Source organism: Cyprinodon tularosa, unplaced genomic scaffold (genome assembly GCF_016077235.1).
Source record: "Cyprinodon tularosa strain WSP-4 unplaced genomic scaffold, ASM1607723v1 ctg45, whole genome shotgun sequence".
In the NCBI taxonomy this organism is placed as follows: domain Eukaryota; kingdom Metazoa; phylum Chordata; class Actinopteri; order Cyprinodontiformes; family Cyprinodontidae; genus Cyprinodon; species Cyprinodon tularosa.
This window is the reverse complement of record NW_024039174.1, coordinates 2001386-2028025: the sequence shown is the minus strand read 5'-3', so window position 1 is coordinate 2028025 and position 26640 is coordinate 2001386. Positions and strand designations below refer to the sequence as shown.

The 26640-nt window shown below is 38.7% G+C and overlaps 1 protein-coding gene across 6 annotated transcripts in view; it reads left to right on the top strand.

The window, feature by feature from the left end:
* Positions 1 to 26640, top strand: part of rnf220a (ring finger protein 220a) — a 183204-nt gene that overhangs the window by 11535 nt on the left and 145029 nt on the right. For 4 of the 6 annotated variants that reach the window (XM_038300448.1, XM_038300445.1, XM_038300450.1 and 1 more), the window contains exons 2-3: positions 853 to 940; positions 3716 to 4795. In XM_038300448.1, coding sequence (XP_038156376.1) covers positions 4141 to 4795 — 655 coding nt within the window. In that variant the 5' untranslated portion in view covers positions 853 to 940; positions 3716 to 4140. Of the gene's footprint in view, positions 1 to 116; positions 254 to 852; positions 941 to 3715; positions 4796 to 26640 lie in introns of all 6 variants that reach the window. The other 2 variants (XM_038300446.1, XM_038300447.1) reach the window with 2 other exon arrangements.

The following is a 26640-nucleotide window of genomic DNA, read 5'->3' as shown; positions in this document are numbered from 1 at the left end:
TACTTAGCTGTGCTAGTTCTTGTCACTGTGATAAAATGGAATCCACCTTATTACCGTACTTTAACTCGGTTTTATTATTCTCTTTTTTTTCCATACCTTTTCTCCATCTTTTCTAGACTCCCATGCTGTAGTTGAATTCCCTCTCGTTTCCCTCCTTGTCTGTTGGGACCTGGGAGGAAAATCTGCTATCCTCTTATTGGATTGGCTGTTTCACTTTGGCAGCTCTTCACTTGCCGCCCTGTGGCTTGTTTGGGTAATGATAATATCATTTAAATATCCCAGTACTTATCAGAGTATATCCTGTGTATATCAACACCTCAGATACACTCCTTTATAAAAGGTTGCATAAAATAATTCATGAACTAATATAGAGAGGAAACAGATGGAAAGTGTAAAAGAGATTAGTTAAACTAAATGAGAAAGTAGCAGAAGAATGGTTAAAAGAAAGAATTTGATTAGGATGAAATGTATCAGGTGTTACTTCTAGGCCTAAGATAGAGAGGAAAGTGAAAAGATGTTGTGGTTGAATTAGGATGAGAGATGTGTAATGTGACTCTGTGGCATTGTTCCAGACCAGAGGTGTGTTATTGTAAGCTATTCTCACCCAACACACGTCCACTGTACACTTGTGGTAATGTAAAACATCCTCCACCATCTCCTCATCTCTCCCCTCCAAGCTCTTTTTTTTCCCTCTCTGCAACATTGTTCTCTCGTGTTAGGATGTGTATACTAAGTGTGGGAAGTACAGGAGCATGCCAAATCCCAGATCAGGTTTAAAAATTGATTTAAATGACTGTTGTGGACAGCTGATAGATATAAAAGACATTTTTTTCTTCCTCTTTCATTTCCCAGGGAGTCTCTCCTTTGATGTTGGATGGTAGTCTGCAAACCTTTGAAGCTCAACTAGAGCGTCTCACTGCACTACTCGATTCTGCGTGAGGTAAAGTTTGTTGTGTGTTTAGACATGCATATATGCTGGGGGTGTGTGACACCACATCTAGCTCTCAGGACATGATTATGAAGTTTCAGTTTATGAGAAAGTGATGAATTTTAACCAATATTATGTGGAAAAATTAAGATTACCTGAGTTCACAAATCAAGCAAATACTTAAATGATACCAAATGTTTTATAGGATATTCAACCACTATAGGGTGCTCTTATCAAATTTCACTAGTCAACAAATGGTGATTTGTTTAAAAGTAGCACTGAAAGAATTGTTGTACTTTGTAAAACTATGCATTTCTGGTTTTATTAGTCTAAGTTATTTAAATACTAAACAGGATATCATAAAATTCAGTCTGGTCTCAATAGAATTGAACCCAGAACCTTCTTGCTGCATGGCAACAGTGCTACCCATAATTGTCTGCTTTTTGGCTTAGCCAAGTAGGTAGGGCCACCATCAAAAGATGGCGGCCATATTTTAGGCACTGCAAAAGTCAAGCTGGGCTCTACAATAACTACTTTTATCTTTCCAAATAAGCCTTAAACATAGGTAAGGGATGTGAAGTACTTTGCTTTACCAGATAATTACTTATGGTGAATTTTTTTTTAGCTAAACCACAAATCAACTTATTTTGCAGAAAAACTGTATAACTTGGGCCTTTAGAGTACCATATTTAGGTTAATATTTTTGTGTAAATTGTTTTATAAAACCATCTTAGTGGTACCTCTTTCATTTCCAGAATTAACTGAAGTTACAAATACAGCTGGTTTATTTCTGAGTCACAGCTACAATGGTGCATTCTACTTACCTATGGACTCAGAACCGGGTAATCGTAGTGACTTTGAGGGGACAAAGGTGGCCCCCAGTGTCTCTTTTTAGTGTTCATTTTGGTGACATATACAAGACTTGCTCTTGGACTGGGTTATGCTTTGATAAAAGGCACTCAGCAATCCTTTTCAAAACAGTTTCAAGAGTTTTATACTAAAACTACAAAGCTGAAGTTCTGTAATTTAGGCACCAGCTGCAGCCCTTATGCATTTCACAGGCATTTCTCTTTAATTGGTTAAATTACGAGAAGAGGGAAGCTCAAGACCTACTTCCTTTCTTGCTTCAAAATAAAAGTCTTTTAGATCTAAAGAAATTTCAAGCTCAAAGAAATGACCTGGAGGCAAAGGTTTATTAATAATAATGAGTAAGACTTAATTCAACAGATGATGTCATGGGCTGACAGTGCATGCAGGAGTGTTTAGTTTTAGAAACTTCCCTCTTCTCAAAAAAAAGTCATGCTTTTCTAATATTAAGAGATGTCATTGCATAAGAACTCCTACCTCTTCATCCACTTTAAAATGTAATTAGTATGGGGTTCTATTTACATTTCGACCTCCATAACAGACCTTAGTATACTGCTTTTTCACGGTTCATCTTATAGATAAGTGACCTATCATTTTATCAGATTTAAGAAAATCAGTTTCAGGTGCATAAGATTACCTATTTGCATTTAAGCTAGATTTCTTTTTTTTAATCTCCTAATAATCTTGCTATCACACATGTATGAGAGAGATATCTTTACCAACTCTAAATTTAACATATTGAACCTCTAACAAGGCAGTCACCTTTAAATTGCCCTGTGAGGATAAAAATCTCTAAAATGCTATTTTGCATTTCATCAGCTCTCTTTCTGCATTCCTCCAACCGACCGTACCCTCCAACAATCTAATAATCCCCAGGAGAGAAAATTCTGCTCTCTTGCCACGGATGCTGGTGGGGGTCGTGAGGTCAAGTACGGCTAATTTATTCACTCAGTCAGATTTCCTCTGACTCGTGGATGGCAGATGGAGAGGCCGATATGATATCACCCATCTGAATCACCCAGGGGAGAAAGAAGAGGCTGAGGTGGAGACGGCAAGGACAGATGTAGGGATGAGAGGAGAAGAGATTGAGAGGAAAGATTCAAAAAGAAAGGGGGCACAGATAGTAAAAATTGGGGAATTAAAAGTGGTTAGATAGAGAGATAGGGCGACATAGCCGGCAGGAGTGTGGGGGTATGTTCGCCCCACTGAGTCAGCTGTTGAGCTGAACATTGAGTTACACAAGCTCTTATCAGATGTGTGTGTGTGTGTGTGTGTGTCCTTATCTTAAGACAAGTGGTTCTGGTCCAATAATATCCAGGGAGCTGGTAGGAATAAGCTTCTTAACCCAATATCTGACATGGAGGAATGAGATAGAATAGATAGTGGCAGAGAGATGAGAAGATGTGATGAGGATGGAAAGAAAATGAAGAGTAGGAGATGAACTGATAGTGGGATTGTGAAGGCAATATGGGAACAACTTGAAGGATATGAGTTGTGGAAGTCGGTGAAAACTGGAATAGAAGACGTGATGTGAGAATGGTTTGGATGAGTAAAGTAAAATTAGGGGTCTAAAATAGTTATACTGTAGGCCTTTTTTCCAGAAAGAAAGGATTTGTGGAATCGGATCAACAGTGTCAACTTGAGGACACTTTTTCCAAGGAGGCCTTTTATATTCTCTGCTTATAGACGTCAGCCTGTCATCTGAAAACTCTTAATGGCTTTTCTAGGAACACCATTAGAAGATGGTGGTTGGGTTGATAATTTATTTAATGAATGTTAAAAGACCAATGAGCTGATTTTAGATACATTTAAAGAAAAGATAAAAGAAATACACAAATGACATAAACTTTAAAAAAAATGTGAATACAAAATATACTTTGATAGCGATCATTACCAGATTTTCTTTTTTTACCTTTTCAGATGCTGACTGACTGAAAATGAGGAGCAAGATTTGATGACCCATAGATTTCCTTACTCCTTTGACCATTTGGCTTCGACATCAGATCCAGCACTCATAAGCAAGAAAAGCTTTTACTTGCTCTTTCCCTGGAAGACAACACCTATCTTGATTATAAGAACAAACCAGTCCAGAAATCTTTAGGGGCAACAACCTAAATGATCTGAACTGACTCATTCCTAGGTGAAGTTGGTTGTTGACATATTGTATGACTGGACGTTCTTGAGATCCCTCCTCCAAAGAAAAAAACACCTCAGTCGCCATCTTAGGTTTCCTGCATGTCCTCAGACCCTTTCCAAGGGCCTTGAGTGTCGTCTTCAGTTTCTCTGAGGAGGATTCCTTTCCTCCTCCACCTAAAATCTTAAAGACATCCTTTGACCGCCCAAACATGGACCTCCACCGGGCAGCCTTCAAGATGGAGAGCTCCTCCTATCTCCCAAATCCTCTTGCCTCTCCTGCCCTCATGGTGTTGGCCTCCACGGCTGAAGCTTCCCGTGATGCTTCAATTCCATGCCAGCAGCCTCGTCCATTTGGCGTCCCTGTTTCTGTTGAAAAGGATGTCCATTTGCCGTTTAATAATGGCTCGTACACCTTTGCGTCAATGTATCACCGCCAAGGTGCAGTTCCACCAGGATTTCCCAACAGGGACTTTCCTCCTTCTCTCCTCCACCTTCATCATCAGTTTGCCCCACCCAACTTGGACTGCTCGCCCATCAGCATGCTGAACCACAGCGGTGTAGGCGCCTTTAGGCCTTTTGCCTCACCTCCGGAAGATCGAGATGGGGCACCAGGGGGTTATCAGTCGGCTTTCACTCCAGCCAAGCGCCTCAAAGGCTGCCTGGATGCAGAAGCTTCACCTCACCTGCGTTACTCTGATGCTGAAGGGAAAGAGTATGACTTTGGTGGCACCCAGATCCCTCCTGGAGGCTCACCCAGCAGCGCCTTGAAAGCAGTCGAGGACAGCGGGAAAAAGATCTTTGCCGTGTCAGGCCTCCTGTCCGACCGAGAGACTTCCTCCAGCCCAGAAGACCGCATTGAACGCTGTGAGTACTGATTTACATGTTTCCCACTACAATCTTTTGTAAGGAATATAATTCTACATACATGATGCATTTAAACACAGTAAGATAACTAACAAACCAAACCAATTGGCAACCAATTCAACCCTTTATTAGAAACCTTTATGTAGCCTTGAAATTTGCATTGGAAGGTTGAATAATCTCAAGGTCCATGTATAAAAAAACTTGAAATTCAGTCTTGGTAAACCCATTTGACCAACCCCCAAAGACCATTATATTACAATTACACATCAGTAGGCATCTTTTTTTAATCTAGTTTTATTAATTTGTTTTCCAACCACAACTTCCTGTTGTTTATGCAGAGCACAAGAACATCTTTTTATGAATAATTAGTGAAAATTAAAATCATGATTAATACTTTTAGTATGAAGACATTTGTAACAGTGACTGCATTAGGTAGTTTTTGCCAGTTTTGACAATGACAAAATTAAGGAATGAGTTCTATATTTATGTAGTCACATCCCTCAATGTTGTAACTGGGGTTCAGATAAGCTTAGATAATTGATTACCTTCCTGCATTGATTTGATAATAATAATAAAAACAATAATAAATTTTTGCTACATTTTGTTAAGGAACTTACTGAGTTGTATTGCACTAGTGAACAAGCCATCTATGTCTTCTTGTCATCATCTCTCCTGGCTCTTGGTATCCTTTCACAAGTCCACAAGCTTGACTGGTCACATTAGCATTTACCAGTGGAAGGTTGCCATTTGGCCCTCATACACTGGGATTCTGATTGTGTGAGCGTGCTTCAGTGTGTGTATATACGAGTAAGTGAGTGTGTGTGACTGGTTCAGAGACTGGGCGTGCTCTTTGCCATCAGCATTCATCATCGCTCCGCGCTGGCAGCCGCACTGCCAAAAGATTTACCCACATACCCCAACACTTGGCAGACCATGTTTGTTGGTGTATGTGTGGGAGTTTGTGGTAGATGGGTTGTAAAGGCTCCAAGCACAAACACACAAACACTCCAGTAGAGACACAAACAGCTTTTTAGCATGACCAGCAACATCTCCTACAGATGTCAACAAGCTGCGTTGGATCTTGGTGACAAATTGGGAGATGGGAAGACAGAGATGTGAGCTTGTGGCATCTAATTACAATGGCCTGTCTCTTTCTGCATTTTCAATTAAAAAAATATTACATAGTTTCTGCAAATTCTCTTATCGATACATCACTCTTCCTCCTTCTTATCCTCTTACATGTTTGAATTTGTTAGTGGGTGATTTGTCCTTGATGGAAGAGATGAGAGACAGAGGCGACGACCTGAGACTGATCCGATAAAAAGACCACCACAGGAGAGACAGAGAGGGTTAGGAAGAAAGAGCTGAAGAAAGAAAAGTAGAGGGGGGGAATTGGGAAAATTACACCCAGAGGCTGGCAAAGGTTGTGGTAGCAGCTGAGGACTGGAAGAGAGAAACTAAAGATTTAATATATTAAAGCTACAGTGTGTAATAATTACAGGCATATAAAGTCAGAAATTTAATATATTATACATAACTATGTTATTTATCATCACCTATGAGCTCAGCCTTTTAACCATAATATTTGCGTTGCCTTAGAATTCGTTATTTATAATTACATAGGAGCGGGTCTCGCAGCCATGGAGGCTGACATCTTTGCGCTACGGCAAGCGCAGAGGCAACAAACTAGCGATTGCGAGATCTCCCATGACGCTCAAAAATAACTACGGCAAGTTGAGAGAGATTAACTGAGACGGTACTGAACAGTAGATGGCAGTATTATGCCTGAGAAGCGTTTAGTCTGCCTGAAACCAAAGAAGAAGAAGAAGCAGGTATACTGCGCATCAGTAACAAGAAAGGTGAACAAGGCGGCAGGCGTGAGTGACTTTGCAAACTGTTTGGCACTGTGTGGCCAAACATCAGACGAATGGAGGATCATGCCTACTCTGTATCACAACGAAAAGCGGCGGACACCGAACCCCCGTCATCTAAGAAGCGGAAACACGACGAGAATAAACGCAAGCGTGACAAGAAACGGCAAAAAACACGGATCAACATTGGCACGGCATTTACACGATGGAAGTCACTGATGGAGGAAAAAGGTTTTCAAAGTGACGCTCAAGTTGCCAGTTTTCTCTTGGACAGGTAATTAATCCTACACACACAATTGTCTAATATCACTGCAGTTTTTGGAGTACAGGATGCTCAGACCTGTCTAAAACAATAACATGCTGCGTGATGATGCTGTTACTCTCCAGTATACTTATTCAGCAACGTCCCTGACGTTTCACAGGTAATGATTCAGTAATTTTCTGTAAAATAATTTTCTGGATATATACCTCGGTTACTTCTCTCCGGCTCCTTTGGAGATCTTCAAGCCTTTCCTCCTCTGCTCTCACCCCGCTGGCTCCCCTCTCTCGCCTGGCCCTAGCTGCACGGCCTCCCTGCCTTCGCCCTCGTCCTCTCCCTCTCCCTCGCGTTGTAACCCCCGTGCCACCAAAATGACTTGGACTCTGTAAACGGGGGATATATATTCTTCCAGCGAACACAATCTCGCTGTTAAACTAATGACTACAATTACTTCGTCTGTTTATATCACCATGCAAAGCAGCTCACCAAGACGTCACAACGATGTAGAAAAAATAACGGGTATATTTATTATCTTAAGTCTACATGAAATCTATACCCTACACAGACTAATGAAATACTATCTGTAAAATTATCTATGTAAACAAACCTCATCACTTGAGAGGGTAGGTGATGTGGACGTCGTAGAAGAAATTTTGTCCCGTAACGCTCGCCGTACTGTTGGGGGGGAGAAGCGGTGGGGGGGAGATGTTCATGTTGCTGCGGTCTGTAGTCTGACCGCTAGATGTCGCTGAAAATTACACACTGTAGCTTTAATATAAAGAGACAAGATCAAGCAGAATGAAAAGGGTAAAATAGGGTGAAGGGTTAGAGTAAAAACTGTGAGTGCAAGGCTTTTGTGCTGCCTTTAGGTGGCCTCAAATCTGTATCTAAATACATTTACTTTCAGCATTGTAGCATCCACCTCAGCTATAGGCTTTAAACACAATTGGTAGTGTAGAGGAGCTTCTTACAGCAGAGTTACGGGTTCTTCTTCACTGGCCACAAAAATCCAGAGGAGCTGTAACAAACAAACAACTCTTTGGGGCAGTCCCTAGAGGGTAATGGCTTTGCTGTTTCACACAAACACACACACCCATACAACACTCAGCAAGCAATTCTCAAACTACTTCACACAATAACCTATTTTGGACTGCCATACTGATTAGAAGCTTTAATGTGCTGGGGATCATAAAATTAAAGACTGACTGAGGTCACAGAGTAATCATATAGCCAATTCATAATATAGAAGTTACACAATCAGTTTAAAATCAAGTGATTATTTGTATCATTTCTGTACTTTAGATTTTTTATTATTTTTTTATTCACATCAAACATATGTTTGATGAATGGTCCCATAGAGACATTGTAGGGCGGCAGACACATTGAAGATAACAAGGAACTTATTGTACTGGTGTGCTGAGGTATCTATGGGTAACTTATCAGTAGTGATAGGATTTATAATCTCTGGCTTTAATTTACAGTTGCTAATAAAGTGCGGATATCTTTCGCCCATGTGAAATTAATTACACGTGGCTTCAGGGATGCAGTAAACTAATAATGACACTAATAACAACAGTTTTAAGGGTATGTTTTTGTCAGCGATATTTATCTAGAGACTGAAATCATGCCCATTCCTTCTCACAAAATAGCTTAAGCTCAGTCTGATTGGATCTAAAACATCTGTGCACATCAGATTTCAAATGTGGATTAAGATTTAGGTCTTGACTGTGACTCTGTTTTTAAAACCTGAAAAAGTTTTTAGTCAGATTATTCCATACTAGCTCTTGCTGGATATCTGAGGTTACGATCCTGTTGAAAGGAGATCAGCTTTCCGGTTGCTGCTTTAGAAAATCGTAATGAAGGTTTAAGGGCAGGATCTCCATGTCTTACCTTGGCACAATTATTAACCCTCATAAATAACGGAATCAGGAAGCAATCTTCTAATATATGTTTGTTTGTAATGCTGTAGCGGTATCCATGAACCGCCACACCCCCCCACCCAAAAAAAAAAAAAAGTTTCAAAAATATTATCCCTTATGTGCCTATTGTCAACCTTGATGATCCTGGTGATGTTTTGTATCTGTAATAAACCTCTGTGGCCATTAATCACTAAATAGGTGGGTATATATATATATATATATATATATATATATATATATATATATATATATATATATATATATATATATATATATATATATATATATATATATATATATATATATATATATATATATATATATATATATACCTAGTAAGATACCTTTTATTTTGAGATGACTAAATGCCATGTCAACTGCTTGTACCTGACCAGATTGACATTACAGGGATTATTCCTGAAAAAAAAAATGGATTTACACAATTAAAGCCAGGAACCAAGGGATTTTGCAGTCTGTTGTCCAGGGATATGAAGATTAAGCAGACATTTTGTGCAGCAGCAAAACAAACAAACAAATAAACAAACAAACAGGAGTCAGATATTTGCCTACATGGTTCCTCTGCAAAATCAAAATCTTTATTCTTATGTGCCATATTCCACATACAGGGTAACAAGCATATTTTCTTTTTTTCAAATCTTTCTCTTCCTGTTACAATCTGATTACATTCTTTTATTCAAGTTCATAAGTGTAAATGTGAGCCACCCTTGACTATCTTCACGCATTACAACAAAAGCATTAAACATCTCAAAAACCCTGCAATCCTTGGCTCTTTCCGTGAAATTCTGTTGAGTCCGCTGCCACTCCAGGCAACAGTGGCCTTCTCAATGCTAAGCCATCCTAAATCCCCCCACCGCACCAGCAGGCACGTCGGCTGTTAACTAAACCCGCTAACCTGTCAGCCGCTAAACCTGCACATAAAGGCCTCATCATGCCTTAAGAGGACTGTTCACGTTGTTTTATTGTAAAAGCTATTATCATTTATTGTATACAGATTGCTGCGGTTTTAGCATGAGAACAAATGACATCAAATACAGAGGAAGAAGGGCATGAGGGTGTGAAAAAAGACAAAAAAAAGGAATTATGGGATATAAGACTGGAATTAATGGGACTGCAGAAAGATTGAACAATCCACCCTAGTGGTGCACTTGTTTGTTTGTTGAGGGGATTTGCTGGTGTTGGATGAGGTGTCAGTGCGGAGGTCTGAGTGTGTGTATGCTCATCAGTATCACCACATTCTGTCATGTTTGTTTTCACCAGCTTCTTTCTTGTCTCTTTGCCTCCTTCTTCCCTCCCTTACCACCACCATCCGCCTCCTCTCGTATGCATGAAAATCTCCCAGTGCGAGTGCGACAGCTGTAGTCTGTTTGTTGACGTTCTCTCGGCTCCACACATTTACAAGGCTTTGAGAATTGGGTTGAACCTGACCCTAAATGCTAAATCAAGCCTTCTTTCTGTTTTTTCCCTTTTCTTGTTGATCAATGCTTTTTCTCAGGCCCCTGTCGCATTTTTTTAACATGTTTGTTTAAACTATGTAGTTTGGATTATTTTTCTAGTTTTAGTGTTTATCTTTTACTTTTTAAGTACTAAATGGAGCCATCCTGCCTTGGTTATTTCATATTATGCATACTTCTTTCATTGTTTTTAATACTAAAATTAAAGTTTGTTGGAAACAGACTAGATGATGTGAGAGAGGACAGGAAGAAAACCAGAAAGCAACATTGCCCATGCACTATGTGAGGCTACATCCTATCACATTTAATGCTCAGAAACAGAGTTTTCACAAGTCTTTGAAAGTGTTTTTCAAATGCATGTTTATGTGTACAAATATTTCAACTAGTTGAGGGCAATATCTGAACCACAGATTATTTTCCACTGTCTGACAATTAGTACAAAAGTGTCATCCAAAACAGGTCTTCAATGGTGGTTTAGAGAAAGTAAATATTTTTTGGCCATAAAAGCAAGAAAGCAGAAACTCTCCAAACCCAGAGTAAGGCGATTATCAGATTGGTGAGAGGATGGTGGGAGAAGTTGAAAGAAAAGATAAAAGCCAAAAAAGAAAAAGGAAAGGTTGTGGGAAGGAATGATAGGGCAAACAGAGGGACGATCGAGAGATACTGAGCGAAAACGCAGATCCCACCTCCCTGGTTTTACAAAAAGGACAAGATATAAACTCATCGGTAAAATCAAAGGTTCTGGTTCAATAACAGCCAAAAAAATAAATAAAAAATCAGAGCTTAAATTTGAATGTTATTTTTTTTATTGTATCCCCAATGGTATAAAAGATTTTGAACGTTAGACGTGCAGCTGTTAAAACAGACAGATCCTTTTTTTATCCTCTTCTGCTCTTGCCTTCTGTTCCTTAAACAGCACAAACCTCAGGCATGTTGCTTCCTCCTCAATAGTTGCATAAATCCTGCTGCTAAAACAGTCTCGGTAATAAAATAAGTGCAGGGGGAAAAAATACTTTTTTCTTTGTCCATAGTTTCATTGGTGAGGTTTCCACACCCATCGCCCCACCTGTCAGTCAGATTCTGTTTAAAGATAAAGCAGGTGGCATATTCTTTTCTCCATTAACTTCTCTCTTTTATTTATGTTTCAATTTCATATCAATGTCAGTTATTCCCATTTCTGTCTGAGTTAAAAACCAGTCAAGGAGACAGAAACACTCATCCCTCTGCTTGTCCTCACAGAAATCTGCCCTTCTCCCCCCTCCGCTTCCGCCCCCTCCATCTCTGCCTGTCACGGTCTGGTGGCAGGGTTAAGTTAAGTAAGAGTGTTCTAATAATTAGGACTGGGACCTGCCTGCCTGCTCCCTGGTGTGTGTGTCTTCCTGTCAGTGCTTAGCCAGATGTTAAAAGGCTTGTCCCTCTCATGTTGCCTCCCTGTCAGTCTTCACAGCGTGCCACACACGGTGCCCCCCCACACACACTAACCCCCCCATACCCATGCACACTGGAGACGGTCCTCCTCATGGTGGCTTTTTTTTTTACACCAATGCCTGTGCCCTGCTGCCCTTCTGGCATCTCCTCTGCTCCAACTCCTGTGGACCAGGCCCATATGCAGTGCAAAAGATGAGCTCTGATGCAATCTGGCACCGAAAAATTATTTATTTATAATTAAAGTTCTCCTACCCTATTTTATGAAACAAACTGGAGTTCTTTAGGTTTTATAGGGTTGTACAGGTGTCTGTCACTCAGTGTGAGCATTTTGGTCATTGTTGCAACGCCGCCCAGATCAAGGATTAGCTGCTTCCTGTTGATCCTTTTGTTAGCTGTGCTACACCATTTGGACTTAGATAAGTGTGTGTATATGCCTGTGTTTGCATGTGTAAAGAAGGTTATACAAATGTCTTGCCGGACATGGTCAAACGCACACGAGAAAGATAAGTTGAGCTGACATGCTTTACCTACAGTTCTTTTCAAAAGTTTATACATCTTGATTTTTTTCATTAGTTAACATCAAGTAGAAACCCACAAACTTCCAATTATTTTATCAAGACCTTACATGACAGGTGTGCATATTTCTGAAGTTGAAGGAGTAGGATACTTGGTTTAGAAAATCGTTGCATGCATTAATGTATCTAGCCTTCCTTTATTTAAAACCTCTAAAAAAAACTGTGTCTCACTAGTGGGCCTTTTAAAATCACCTACATAGGATAATTTGGTTCACGTAATCAATATAAACCAAACTGCATTCTTAGGAGTTTTGTTAGAGAAAATCATCAAACAACCGGCATAATATTCATCAAAGGAAGATATAAAACAAGAGGTTATTATTAGGTTATTATTAAATTAGGCTCTGTAGGTCAAGGGCTGACAAAGCACTGTAATTTATCTTAAAATACTTGTAAGGTTATGGAACAACTGTAAACTTCTAAAGACATGGCTGTCAGCCTAAATTGAAGTTCCTGACAAGGCTATAAAACACAGTGTTGGCAGAATCAAGCTGTAAGGATATTTGTAAGGATATTTGTTTTTCACCACAGAGATTAAGTAAAGCTGATAAGAGCAAGGATAAAGCAAAATACATGGAAACTATAGAAGATTTAGAGACTGCAACCTCTGCAGCAGATGTTTAGATTCCAACCATAACAGACAACCAGACCTAAATGGAGACATAAAAAAACAGATTTATATTCACTTAAGAATATTGGCTAGAATTTAAAATTTTATTTTTCCTTATCGTAAAAATTATTTATCTTTTCACTTAAAAAAATGTTGGACTACTCTGTGTTGGAACACCAGAAAAAGAAAAAAATACTGCCATAAAATGAGCAAAACTTCTTAGGGTGTGAAAATCTTTTGTTAAACCAGTAATTGATTAGTGAAGTCACTTTCTCAACCTGTTACTGAATATTTTACTTGTTTCCACTGCTGTTTTAGTCGTTTGAGGAATTTTTATGAATCATATAAAATTCAGGCAGAGCACTCAGAGGACAGGATGTCAGTTTTGCTTTCTCTGTTTCACACCCACCCACATACAGACACACACACACACATTCATAGCATCCCAGTTTTCAGGATTCCACTTTGTTCCCCTTGGTGATCTAAGCTTCGGCCAATAAAAGGTCCCGCGTTAAAACTCCACCGAGTCTCATACAACTGTAGAACACCTGGCAACACAACACACATTTAACTTTTAATATGTGTACACACATGTAAACCCACACATATACACGCTCAGAGGAAGAGAAATATACAAATTTGTGTCATGACTTAAGCCCAAACCTACCCCTAAGGTGTGCTGACTTTTGTCATTGCATGATCCATCGGCTAACACATTCCAAAATATTAAAGCACAATTCAAACCATTTAATAAACTTTCTCAACATTTTAATAAACAAAACATACATTTGGTGTGTTTGATGAGCTTTAAACTGTTCAGGCTTTGGAAAGCCTGAAAAAAATCCTTGCAGTGAGTAGGAAGTTTTTGTGTGTTTTTATGCACCATTCTTTCACCATCTTAATTCAATTTAGTTTATTTATATAGCGCCAATTCACAACACGTCATCTCAAGGCACTTTACAGTTCACCAGATCACACAGTCAAATTGATTCGAAATATTCTATCTAAGGAAAACCAGTTGATTGCATTGACTCATTGACTCAAATGCAATCCCTCACACTAAGCATGCTTGTAGTGAAAGTGGAGAGGAAAAACTCCCTTTTAACAGGAAGAAACCTCCAGCAGAACCAGGCTTAGTGTGAGCGGCCATCTGCCGGCCGACCGGGGTTCAAGGAGACAGAAGCAGAGATAAAAAAAAAGCAACTGTAAAAGGCGGCCCCATCAAGGAAACACATAGCCAGGCAGATGAGCTCTGAGCCAACTCCCATGTCAGAGGATGAAGGGTTCAATTTGTTGAGTTCAACATTAACATTTGTCTTGTCAACTGATTCATCTAAAATAGACTGAATTCATATTTGTATGTTGGTTTTAATCATTAAAATTACAAGAATCCCAAATGAAAAGCTTTAATTTTTTTGTATGAATCATGAAAACATGTTCCTACAGTAAATCACAGAGGAGTAGAAGTTGAATTGCGCTTAACTCTCAGGACAAAATACCTTGATCACAATTTGTTAAGAAACTCCTCTTCTACCCATTTTATCCTTTCTCTAAATCTTTCCTTTTACGTTCTCTCACCCCTCCCACTCTCCATCCATTCTGTCCTCATCTCCTTATTCCCCCAACAAACCAACCCCCTCCTCCTCCCTCCACTTCTTTCCTCTCCTCAGTAATCTAATCTGCAGCCAGTTTGTGGATGCAGCCTAGTGTGACAGCCGCCCCTTCCACTTCTCTCACTTTCACACACACAAACAGCAGGCCTACTTTTTTTTTTTTTTCAAGCACTTTTTCTTGGCAGTACCCTTCCAACTCGGTCTTGGTTACAGCCTCTTTAATATTGAATTATTCATCAAATCTGATTGGATCCCACTGATGGCAGCCGTGATGTGAACCACTGGTTTGTGTGTTCATGTCAAGAGGATGTGTTCCGGGTTACAGATTCCTAACACTCTGTCAATTTACAAAGCTGGACTGATACATTACTTGGCACAAGAAAGGAAATCATTTAGCTAAAGCATTTTTAGCTATTTTGGTTTTAAAAAAATGGCAAAATGTTTAAAAAACTGCTTTGATAAAAAAAAATTTTTACAGCACCAGTGGCTATTTTTTTAATACAGTGGGGCGACAGAGAGGGGTAAAGACATGCGGCAATGGACCACAGGTCAGATTCGAACCGGGGTCGGTCACAATGAGGACTAAGGCCTCCGTACATGGGCCATGAGCGCTAATCACTGCGCCACCGAAGCATGCCCCAATTTCGTTTTAATATTTGAATATATTTGACTCACTTTTCGTACTTAGATTGTTCATTTTCATCACCTTCCTCGTCGAAAAAGCTGCAGCTCCCCCAAAGGAATACAGCTTTGCATCTACTGAAAAACATATTCAAAGTCCCTTGTAAAGGTGAAACAAATCAATAATGGATGTTTTATATGCATACCAGGGTGTGTATGTGAGTGTGCATCCTCATATGATTTGCATGCACTCTATACAACTCAATAGTGGATGTAGATGTGGCTTTCTGAGGGGACTTCAAGGTTTTATAAAGCACTGGGACCTAACAGGTTTCCTAACAGCATTCTTTAACAATAAACACTATTTAAATTGTATGAGCATGGAAACATAAATTCAAGCAGTGAAAATATTCCTTGCTTTCAATTCAGCATTAGACATAATGGTGCATATCATCCTGGAGTCATGATCAGTTTTATCCACAGTCCTGCGTGTGCGTCAGACTTTCTGAAAGGCATAAACAGTCGATGGTCACGGATTTGCTTGCACTTCAGAAAAGACGCAGATACACCAAGGATGAGTGTGTTGATGTTTGCACAAATGTTTGTTTGCTAGCTCAGACGCCTCCCAGGACACTTCAGTTTGACCCCTTGGTGCCGGCGCATATCTAGAAGGCATTAGAGTGAGTCTACATGTGCAACGGTGTGATGCTGTCTTCACATTTGAGTCGAGAAGTGAAGCCGACGTGTATTGTGCTTTACGCGGGTGTCACGGGTCACATGCAAGGGGGGAATTTTTTCAAGTTAAGAGGGAAATGTTCCTTCTTCTTTTCATCGTACTCCTCTATACCTACTCACACCCGTCTCTCCCTTGTCACTGGGTGTGTGTGAACACCCAGCCCACTGTTCAGCAGATGAATAATTTAGCGGTGTGTGTATCATCTGTTTACCGTGCTAATCCATCTGTCAGCAGGCACCTATTGATTCGCGCCTGCCTGGTAATTGTGCATCCGTGCCACATGCACACAGCGATGAGCAAACGCAAGCCTGCACACATTAAAAGACACACACACACACATCTGTGCTACCATATGATCTGTAGTTAGCTCATATTCCAATCATAGAGTTGTCAGCAGCCCCTGGCGGACACCTCATTCTAACTGCGTGAAGCTGAATTTAGAGTCAAGGTTACTAAAACAATTGGATGAAAAAGCTTTAGATGCTTTATGTTTTGTTTTTTCCATAACTGCTCTGGATTCATGTGCGTAGCGCTTTGAAGAACTATCCACACAACTTGATCTTACACATACGTTATCAATTACAAGCCGAGGAGTTTTTCTAAGCTTTTATGTTGTAGACCAAAACAGCCAAGGACATTGTTTTAAAAAGGAAATAAGGTTTTCACATGATTTTGTAAAAAAAATCTTAAAAGATATAATATGCATTGATGTAAAGTTCTCTTTGTTTTTAAAGTCTTTTAAAGTAGCAGTAAAACCAATTGGTCTTTTAATTGGTCACCTAATCTGTTAATAAATGGGGGAACATTAGACTAAAAATAAAAACACAGAAATTTTGTGAGGGTCTCAATGTTTATTAAGAGTCGTAGAATGAAAAATTGTGGAATATGTATTGCTTTTTTAATTGAATGTCTCATTTAAATCAGAATCAAAATACCTTGGTTAATATTCAATCTAACATTTCGTTTGATTTTATTCTCTAAAAAACAAATCTAACAGCTTTTATGCTTAAGCAGGGGAGAGAGGATGTGATAAAAACTGATTGGAGAAAGAAGAATCTTCTGTTCATTTTTTGTTTTAGCTTTAAATTCCCTTGTTGATACTGACAAACCATAATTCAAAGATTAAAAACAGGTAAAGTTGTTAAGCATGCTTCAATGTAAGTGATTTTTTTCCCAACTATTTCATCTTTTTCCTTGTATTTTACAATTTTTACAGTAAAAAATGATCCTGTAAGAACTTCTAACCAATTCCAATAAAATCACCATACTTCTTTCAATAATTTTAAAAACCCACCTCATTTACTTTATTACACTGTGTTAATGGATTGCCTAGGGATGGATTAACTTTATTCTTGCTAAAAAGACAGTCTTAGAAAAAAAAAGTAAGTATTTACTGTAACAACCTTAAAGAAAGCTTAATCTTAAAGACAGATCCAGATATAGTGAAGCAATAAGGATGCAAAAAAAGACTATAGTGCTATTGCAGATTGTGCTATAATGAATTCATGGGTGACCATTGATGGTTGTAATTATCAAATGGCTGGTTTTAAAAGCTCATTGATTGATGTCATTAGCTCCATGAGTGATTACTAATTGCTGCTCCGGTGTGTTAACGACACAGGACGGAGGCTCACGTACGCACACAGACACACCCGACATTTATCAAAGACCAGCACACATTCATTCTTTGGCTCGACTCCCTGTGTCAGGTTTGCCTGTCGATAAATAGGAAGTGACTGAACACAAATACATAAAACATACGTTACTGAAGCAACACGGAAAAAAGACACCATAAAGAATACTTATGAGTAATTTATTAATTGTTTAATTCCTCATTGTGCATATTTTAACTTGAAATCCTCACATTTCATATAGGATGCTTTGCTCAGACTTATAACTATCCCTATTTCATTTAAATTAAAGAATTCATATTAATTTATCAGTATTTGTGTTATGTATGAAATGTGTTATAACTAAAAGAATAAAAAAAAAACTATTGTACAACAGTGACATGTCCAAAAAAGGCGTTTGTATAGGTAAAGACCAATCGCAGAACAATGAACTACAGATATAGTTATGTAACAATTTCAGTTTTCTTTTAATTCAACAATGGCTGGATACGTAAAACTACAAACCCTAACAGGAATTCTGTATTTACCTTTCACAACAGAGATGTAAGATGTAAAAGAATGTAAAAAAGCCTAGAGGGAGATAGCTCTAGTTTATAAACGTTTCAAATAAGTTTTAAATCACATAAATATGACTTTGTAGTTGATTGCCATTCCCTTTGGTTGTGGATGTGATGCTATTCATAACTGCGTCAAAAGCATAGAAATGTAAATGTTAACATCATTGATATTTATGATTAATATAATTTGTCTTAAAGCAGAGCCCTGATGGGCACCACTATCTAGAGCTGGCCATAGTCTGTCCTCCAGGGCCTTTTTCTTACAGGTTTTTCATGTGTCACTGCTTCAGCACAGCTTATTCTGATGCTTTCAGTTCAGCAAAAGCCTGTTAATCAGTTTTCAATGGAAATCAGCTGTGCTGAAGCAGGGGAACCTTTAAAACCTGCAGGACAGCAGTCCTCGACAACTGACTTTGGACATACCTAATAGAGTGTCTACCCTAATGCTGATTGTCCTAAAACCTCTGGATTGTTTTTTAAGAGCAGGGCCAACTAAAACATAATATTTTATTGGGTTGGGGGGAAAAAAAACAATGAATGGATGAACAAAAGAATTCTTTATTCAGCTTTATCTGTTTGGAAATATTGGGAAAGAAGGTAATGCTGTATTTTACAGCAGGTTTCAGTGTTAAACAATATGACCTTCGGAGCAATAAAACATGACATTGTTATTATTAATATTTAAGAGGTGTCAACTGATTTGGTCCAAAGGGAAGAGTGAAAAATTAGGTGATTGACAGCATATTAAATTTACACCCTCAGGGTTTTGGTCCGTACACAAAATCCAACACAAAGTTTGCCTTACTCTATGTAGAACATAGCTGTCTGCCGTAAAACTGATCAAATTACTTTTAAGATCTCTCTGTATATATTTACATTATGCTCATTATTCCTTGTGGTAAAGTAATAAGTAAATCTCCTACTGTTACAACAGTCCTGCTTACTGTATATTATGACTATTTAACACTTGCCAAAAGTGTTAAATATCATTTTGCTGTTAAGACCTGGCCTACAGACACACACCCACACACAAAGACACACACGTGCATATATAGCACAAAAATACAGATTTCGAAGTGAAGCGTCTAATATCACATCCCTGTGGCAAAAATGTTTGGAATTCTGTCCTTTTGGAAATGCATCACATCAATGTGTGCGCTTTCTCTCTCTTTGCGTCTGTGTATGTGGGATTCTTCTATGTCTGAGCGGAGCTCCATCTGTATTGGTGTGTGTGTGTTTGTCAGGGGGTGTTAGAAGTAGGCAGGGGCTTAGCAGAGCAAAAGAGAGCAAATCTGTCAGCTCTCCCTGGGCAGACAACCCTTCTGACCCTCATTCAAAGACATATTGATTCTCCTCTACACCCAACAGGGGAGGGTGTGTGCGCGTGTGAGAGAGTGCTTAACATAGCCTCTTTCCTCATAACTTCGTTCTTCATAGGCAAAAATTATGATTTTTTTTATCTGATTCCAGCAAATAAATTTTCTTTATTTTTTAATTAGTTACTCCAGCTCAGCGTTTATATAAATCTACAGATCTTGATTCACTTTCTGATTTAGTTTGCTCATCTTTGGGGTTTTTATCTGCCTTGCTCTATTTCCTGTGAGTTACATAGCGTTTTCCCTTTAGGTAGAAAGTAAAACAAAGCATCAGTGGGTGAGAAAATAACAAACGGAGCATGCCACAGAGACGAGCTTTCCTCTTATCTCCACACTAACAGCACATTAAACCTCACTGCGCACTTGTTAGATCTGCCTTGTTTCCCCAAGAAGAAGGCTAATGACCTGTGGGACGGCACCGATCAGTGCTCTGCAGACTCTGCAGACTGTTAGGGGCCATATGTGTACTCTGACATAATTGTCGGAGCATTGTCGTACACAGGCTGGGTCATGAGTTAAAGCCAAGTGAGGAGATAACAATAAAGCACACAAATCTTATTGAAGAATGTGTTCCCCCAGCATCTCTATACATGTATCCAAACTATTACTTTAAACAGTTACTAAAGATAAATGATGCTTTTTTGTCAGTATATGTGTGTATATATCAATATTTTTCCGTTAGTTTGACTAAGCGATAACATAAATGCATTTTACAATATTTTGCAATCGAGAGCATAAGAACAGAACATTTCTTAATGGCACACCAAATAGGGTAATGTTCTGTTAAAAGGATATAAGCGTTTAATACAAATAATGTATTTTAGTAAAAAAGCTAAATAAGCTGCCAGAAAGGCTAAGGCCAACATCTAGTCAAAGAGGGGTCAAAACCAAAACACATTTTTTAACACTATAAACCAACTTCACTCTGAAAAATTGAACATCTTCTTTTGCAAATTATACTTATTGAGCCTTTTAGCTGTGATCATTATTCACATTCAGTGGTTGTTTACAGAAAAACTAAAGATTACATGCAAAATGAAAGAAGGATGCTGTATATCATTAGCAATCATTCTGTGAGAAACATTAATGAAGAGTAAAATATGTAAAAGTCAACCGAATATGGCTTGATTCCATACATCTATGCATTAGACTGCTTTAATTTGCAGTTAAAGTAAACTTAGTTTGACTGCAAAAGCTTGGCATAATTTGAATAGATGTGTCATACAGGGCGGCCATTGGTGTTCTATCATAATTGGGTTTCCACCCATTTAAAACATGACTGTATTTTAAATATTCTTAAAGTAATGATGCAGGAGAAGTCAGGTTTGATCTTAATTAAAGGAGTAGTTATTATTTGGTTTCACCTTGTAATCCTATCCATCTAACAGACCAAACAAAATAGACCTAAATATGTTTAAACAGAGTTTTATTGCAGTGATTGTATCATAGAAATATGTACACCTTTTTCACATTCACAGTTATTCTGAGAAGTTAGGATATAAAATATTCTGGCTGGCTCCACAGTAAACATTTTAACCTTTGAGTTTCAGACTACAGGAAAAAAAGCTTAAATCTGAGCAAGGCAGCCATGACTTTGTCAGAGGGTATCGTTGAGAATACAGTTTGTATGAGTGCGGGTTCTAACTCGACATTAGGTCACATGTCTTGCAACCCAGCACGGCAGTGTGGTGTAAATTCTCCGATAATGGCTGGTCGCTGAGGGCAGCTGGCGAGGTCGTTTAGCATGAGGCTGAGGGCAGCGTGCAGCGAGAGGTAAAGTCTTCCACACGGTGGGGTTGCTTTGGTGTAATGTCGACAGGCCACATGCTGACCCTGCTGCACACAAACACTCACGTAATACATGCACCGTGAGCGGTATAAGCTGAAAAGTGCTGGCTACTATAATGAAAGGCAGGTGCATTGGATGCTGGGCCAGGAAGAGGAAGAGAAATTGAGAGATGGGGAGAAAAGAACATGTGAAAGTCGAAGCAGGTGAAGAAAAGCGACAGATAATGATGTTAAATATGTCTCCGAAACAGGTGTTCCACATATAGCAGAGAGACAGACAACATAAGGAGACAAGAATGACATATAGAGTCAGTTTAACTGAATATGTGCAATGCTCTATTAAAGAAACAGTAACTTTCAACATGCATTCATCCAGAACAATATACCTTACAGGGACATTCAACGCTGCTTCACATTATTTCATAGTTTGTGTTTTTTTTTTACACATTTATAGTCAAAATCTAAGCAAATAGGGAGGTTTTACACATTTTTTAAAAATATCCTGTATTTTTCTTCCTTTTAAAGCCAGTGTTGTGTAGTGTTGCAACAGGAGCACAGTTCCAACAGATTTCCCAATCTTCTTCTTGAATTTATACACAAATAAAGCAAAGCATAAGAGGTAACCAAGCCCTATACTAATGTTTATTTAGCACATATTTACCATAAGATAACTAATATAACATTAGTTGTAAGTACCTTCACAGGTAATCTCAGAAGTTCCAATGGCATTCCACTACTACAGTTGCACCATTAGAATTTCTGACTGAACTTACTGTCCATCGTTTGAGCACAATAAACAGGACCTATCTATTGCTGTTTCTGTCTTCTTGTTCCTTTGTCACTGTGTCCTCTATTTCTCTCTTTCTCACACAAACAAACACACACACTCAGGGCGGGCCACAGATGGCATGGTGGTGTCAGGGTGAGAGGGGTTTGTTAGGATCAAAGAGCTCCAGTGTGTGGCCCCTCCACCCTTCACTTGCTTTCTTCTTCTCCTTCTTTTTTTCTGTTTGTCATTTTATTCCTCCCCTTCCTCTGCTTTCAATCTCTCTTCCTCTCGTCCCCCCCACCACCTCCGACTCTTTCTCTCTCTCTTGCTTCATCTCTGTTCATTTTTCGCCCTAATCTGTCCATCAGAAGTGTTGATAAATTATTCATGCCTCTGTCTGTCCCCAAAGCCTTGTCACCTCTCCTCCAGCACTTGCCAGTTTCTCAGCTTCCTCTCCTCCGTTGCCTTCACCCCTTCCTCCTCCTCCTTCTTCTTTTCTCTCATCTCCTCTTTCCATTTCCTCACCTCCCCTCCTCCAGTCTTGCACAAAGTTTTACCACACACGACCATGTCAAAAATCAAAATGTTCAAAATGTTAAAGATTTGTACTCTGCATAGATTCATCTAAATTGAATGTGTTTTTTTAAAAACACTCTAAATTTATTATTCTAATGATATCACAAATCACCCACAAATTGGCCAAATTTCCCCTGAACATCTGTAAATTAATGGTAGGAGGAATAAATGCTGACTAAATTGTTGCTTTTTCCCCCAAAAAATTAAATAATTAAACTAAGGACTTCTACTTTGGTCTACATGTGCAATATGTGCAAAATGAATGAAATCTTTAAACTACAGACAGGACCAAAAAGGTAGATTTTGGCAATCCTTATTTTTTTATGCAGTTCAGTGAACAGTGGCAGTTTTTAATTTAGAGAATCCGGCTCACCAACCAAAATCCCGATTCATCAAGGGCGATTCGTCAATGGATAGCAAAGGCAAGACCACAAAAAGAAGGGATGTATTTCCACCTAAGGAGGTGTTTCTTCCTTATATTTGAAATTGTAAGAAATCCCTAACGGTACACTGCTGTTAGCTGAAAGTGGGTATCTGATTTTTTGACTCTTTTGATTATTTTTGACAGGGCAGAACTTTAAAAATATGATAAATTGGTGGAATATATGTGAAAAAAACATAATATGAAAAGAACCAGCTTGCATCTAATCTAACCTTCTTTTCTCAAACTAATAAAGACTGGTTTAAAATAGCTAATCTTCTGCTGCACTTACCTCTAAACTCACAGATAAATCCTCAAATGCAGTTTTCCTGAGAGATAAAGTTTACTGCAGAAAGCTATTAATCATAGAAAATCCAAACGAATGCAAAGTTTGGGAATTTAGTGATTAGTGATAAATTGCCTTGTGTGTTTGTTCGGATGTGTGTGAGCGGTGGATAATACCACACTGTGAAGCACTCGGATTGAACCCCAGGGATATTAGAATGCAGCTGAGTGTGAGTGCAGGCATGTTTGGATATGTGTCACATATGGTGGATTTCTCTCAAAAGATGGGCCTGTCGCAGCCACTTTCATCTGCTGTTACCAGGACGATTAATACATTTTAAAAAATGTCCCTTTCACTTTTCCCCCTTGTCGGTCTCACACACACCCATACAGGGACACACGCTCCTCAGCATTCAGCAGGGGCTACTGCAACATCAGCAGCAAGCGCATCTCAAGCTTAAGAGTTAGATCAATCCTAACCGCTGCTGCACTGATGAATTACACAAGTCTAGAAGGAGGAAAAGGTAGCAGGAAGGATGAGACAGGTTGGCTGAGTAAGAGAACACCCGGGAAATTTTGATTGAGAAAAATCAGCAGAAAACCATCAAACTCAACTAAACATGCAAATATGAACCCTATCAGGTCTCTGTTCAGTAGAAAAGGGACGAATTACACCCTAAATGCAACATTCTGTCTTTTTTTTTTTTTTTTTTTTTTTTTTATTAGGAAATGGAAACTTTAAAAAATAAAATTTCTTAAAAACTGCACCAGAAGCTCAGGATTGGTGATTCACATAGTATTTATCACAAAGCATCATTTAAACATACTGAAATAAAATGACGGGTTATTATAAAAACTGCTATAAAGAAGAAAAATTATATTAGATTCCTATTCGCCACCAAGTTAAAGAGCTGCCACACTCCCTAAAAACATCCATTATAACTACATCATATTCAGAAAGATTAAACATGATTTAGGGAAATATGAGCTGATCACTTTCTTAAAATATGTACATTTTTATTATTCTTTTTTTGATGTCAGGATCACTGTAGGTTGAGCCGTGGGTATCCAACACTTTCTGAGATTCTTTAAAACATAGTTTGTGAAACTTTATTTATGAAAACAATAAACATGGGCTATTGCCCTAGAAAGAAGAGCTTTTGATGCAGGACATGCCTCTGCACACAAATCTGCTGGCTCACATTTTGTTAATACTCCTTTTTATTGAAATATGGAATATAAATGTTTCATATTTGTATTAGTTTATTTCCCTCTTGTTTGACATATTTTCTTTCTGACATTTCTTCTTATGAAAAATCACAGAAATTTAAATCCTACCCTCCTCCGTACCTTCCACAGGATGGGAAAAATATATTTCTCTCCTCATCCCTCCCTTCCTCCCTCCCTCTCCTCTTATTCTTGCTGGTGATAAATCTATAGCGATCTATGACAGCTTTGTTGCTGCTGGGAGGCCCCTCCTGCCTTGTTTGGCTGTGATTCCAGCCGACAGCTTTAGGAGCGTGTCTTTATTTAAGAGCTGCTGTAATTACACAGGCTTTAGCATATGTAGACGGCCAGATATGATTCAAACCACCATGACAGGAGAGAGAAGAGCTCAACGGTTGAATGAGAAGGGAGATAAAACACAATGCTGAGAAGCACAAGATGGAGAGAGAGAGAGACAGGGTGAGAAAGGAGGAGGAGATGGAAGGAAGAAGCAGCGGGTAGAGACAGAGAGGGAGAGATATGGTGAACAGGGCAGACTGATAGAGCAATTGAGAAACGAGAAGAGGGCAGAGGGGATATATGGTTTTGCAAATAAAAGAAGAGCGCGGTGCTGCTGCAAACTGTTTGCCTTATGATGCCTCATTAGGGCTTAGGGCTGTAGATGGTGCCTGTTAGAGAGATCTATGGCCTCAGCCTGGAGAAAGAGGCAGAACAGAGGAGAGTGAGAGTAAAAGATCTGTGAATGAGGCAGAAAGATACAAGACGAGGGGACAGAACAAACAGCAAAGATTAAAGCTGCTTTGCAAAACATTTTAGTCATTATGACAAATAGCACTCCTGTAAAGTCCTGAAACAAACTGCAACATGATACTAATGAGGTAAAATCACAGGTTTTCAGATGCAATAACACACAAAACATCTGGGCAAACACAAGGAAATGAAAGTAGACTTTATGTCGAAAAAACGAAATACCCGCTCGGCAATGTTTCCCAAAACAGGGAGTATTACATGTTGTTGCTGGACAAAAAACGTAGATGCAAATGTTGTCATTACAAAGTAGCTGGTGAATAAAGACATATTTTTTTTATCAGTTTGAATTTCTCTCTGCCATTGACTTGTTTGCTTACTATAGTAAAGCTTTTCAGTTAAAACCAAAGTCACTCAATGTTACAGCCAACCATAATTAAAATACAATTAAATAGAAGCTCCTTGCAAACATACTCAAATCGTGAAACATCCTTAATTGCCAAATAAAAGAAAAGATAATGATGTTTCCCAAGTGATTCCCACTGTACTTTTCTATAGGCACTTTGCAGGAGTATATAAAGCTCTAGATTTGCTTTTCACTTTTCTCCTTTTTACAAATCTGAAAAGGTTGGCATTAATACTTCTAAATAACTCCTAAACAAAGGGTATTCCCCCCACGTGGCTTCAAATGTCATTTAATTAATTTAATCAATTGTTTCTAGTTTAATTTGAGTCCTCAGAGGTTTCTTGGAGAAAAAAGGTGAGCAAACATCATCAACATCAATATCATAAAAAACAGGGCACACAGCAAACCTGCGAGTGACCATCTGAAGAGTATTCAAAGCTTTACTCATTGACACTGTTCAGTTTTTCGAAAATGGAACAATTCCAAACAAAAAATGATTCGACCATTTACCGTATTTTCACGACCATAAGGCGCACCGGACTAAAAGGCGCAGTCTCAGTTATGTGTGCCATTTCTGTATTTAACACACACATAAGGCGCACCGGACTATAGGGCGCGTTTTTTATATACAGGTACATGTCCTCTCAGGTGGATTTTCCCACTTAAAAACATATTAAAACTACTTTATTCCCACTGATCACAGCAAATAAAGCTGCAAGGTGTATTTATTACAAAGTATTATTCAAACCTGGGAACCGGCATGCTGATGACACAGGGCTGTGATTACTCCTCTGATACAGTTTATTGAGGCATAAATTAACTTAAAACATAGGCAGGATAATAATCTGGATGAACTGACTGCAATGATTAAATTTTCAGGTGGACTTTCTCACTTAAAAAGATTTAGATTATTTAGATGAAAAAACACCTGCGGAGGTGAGCCCGTATGCCCCGCGGC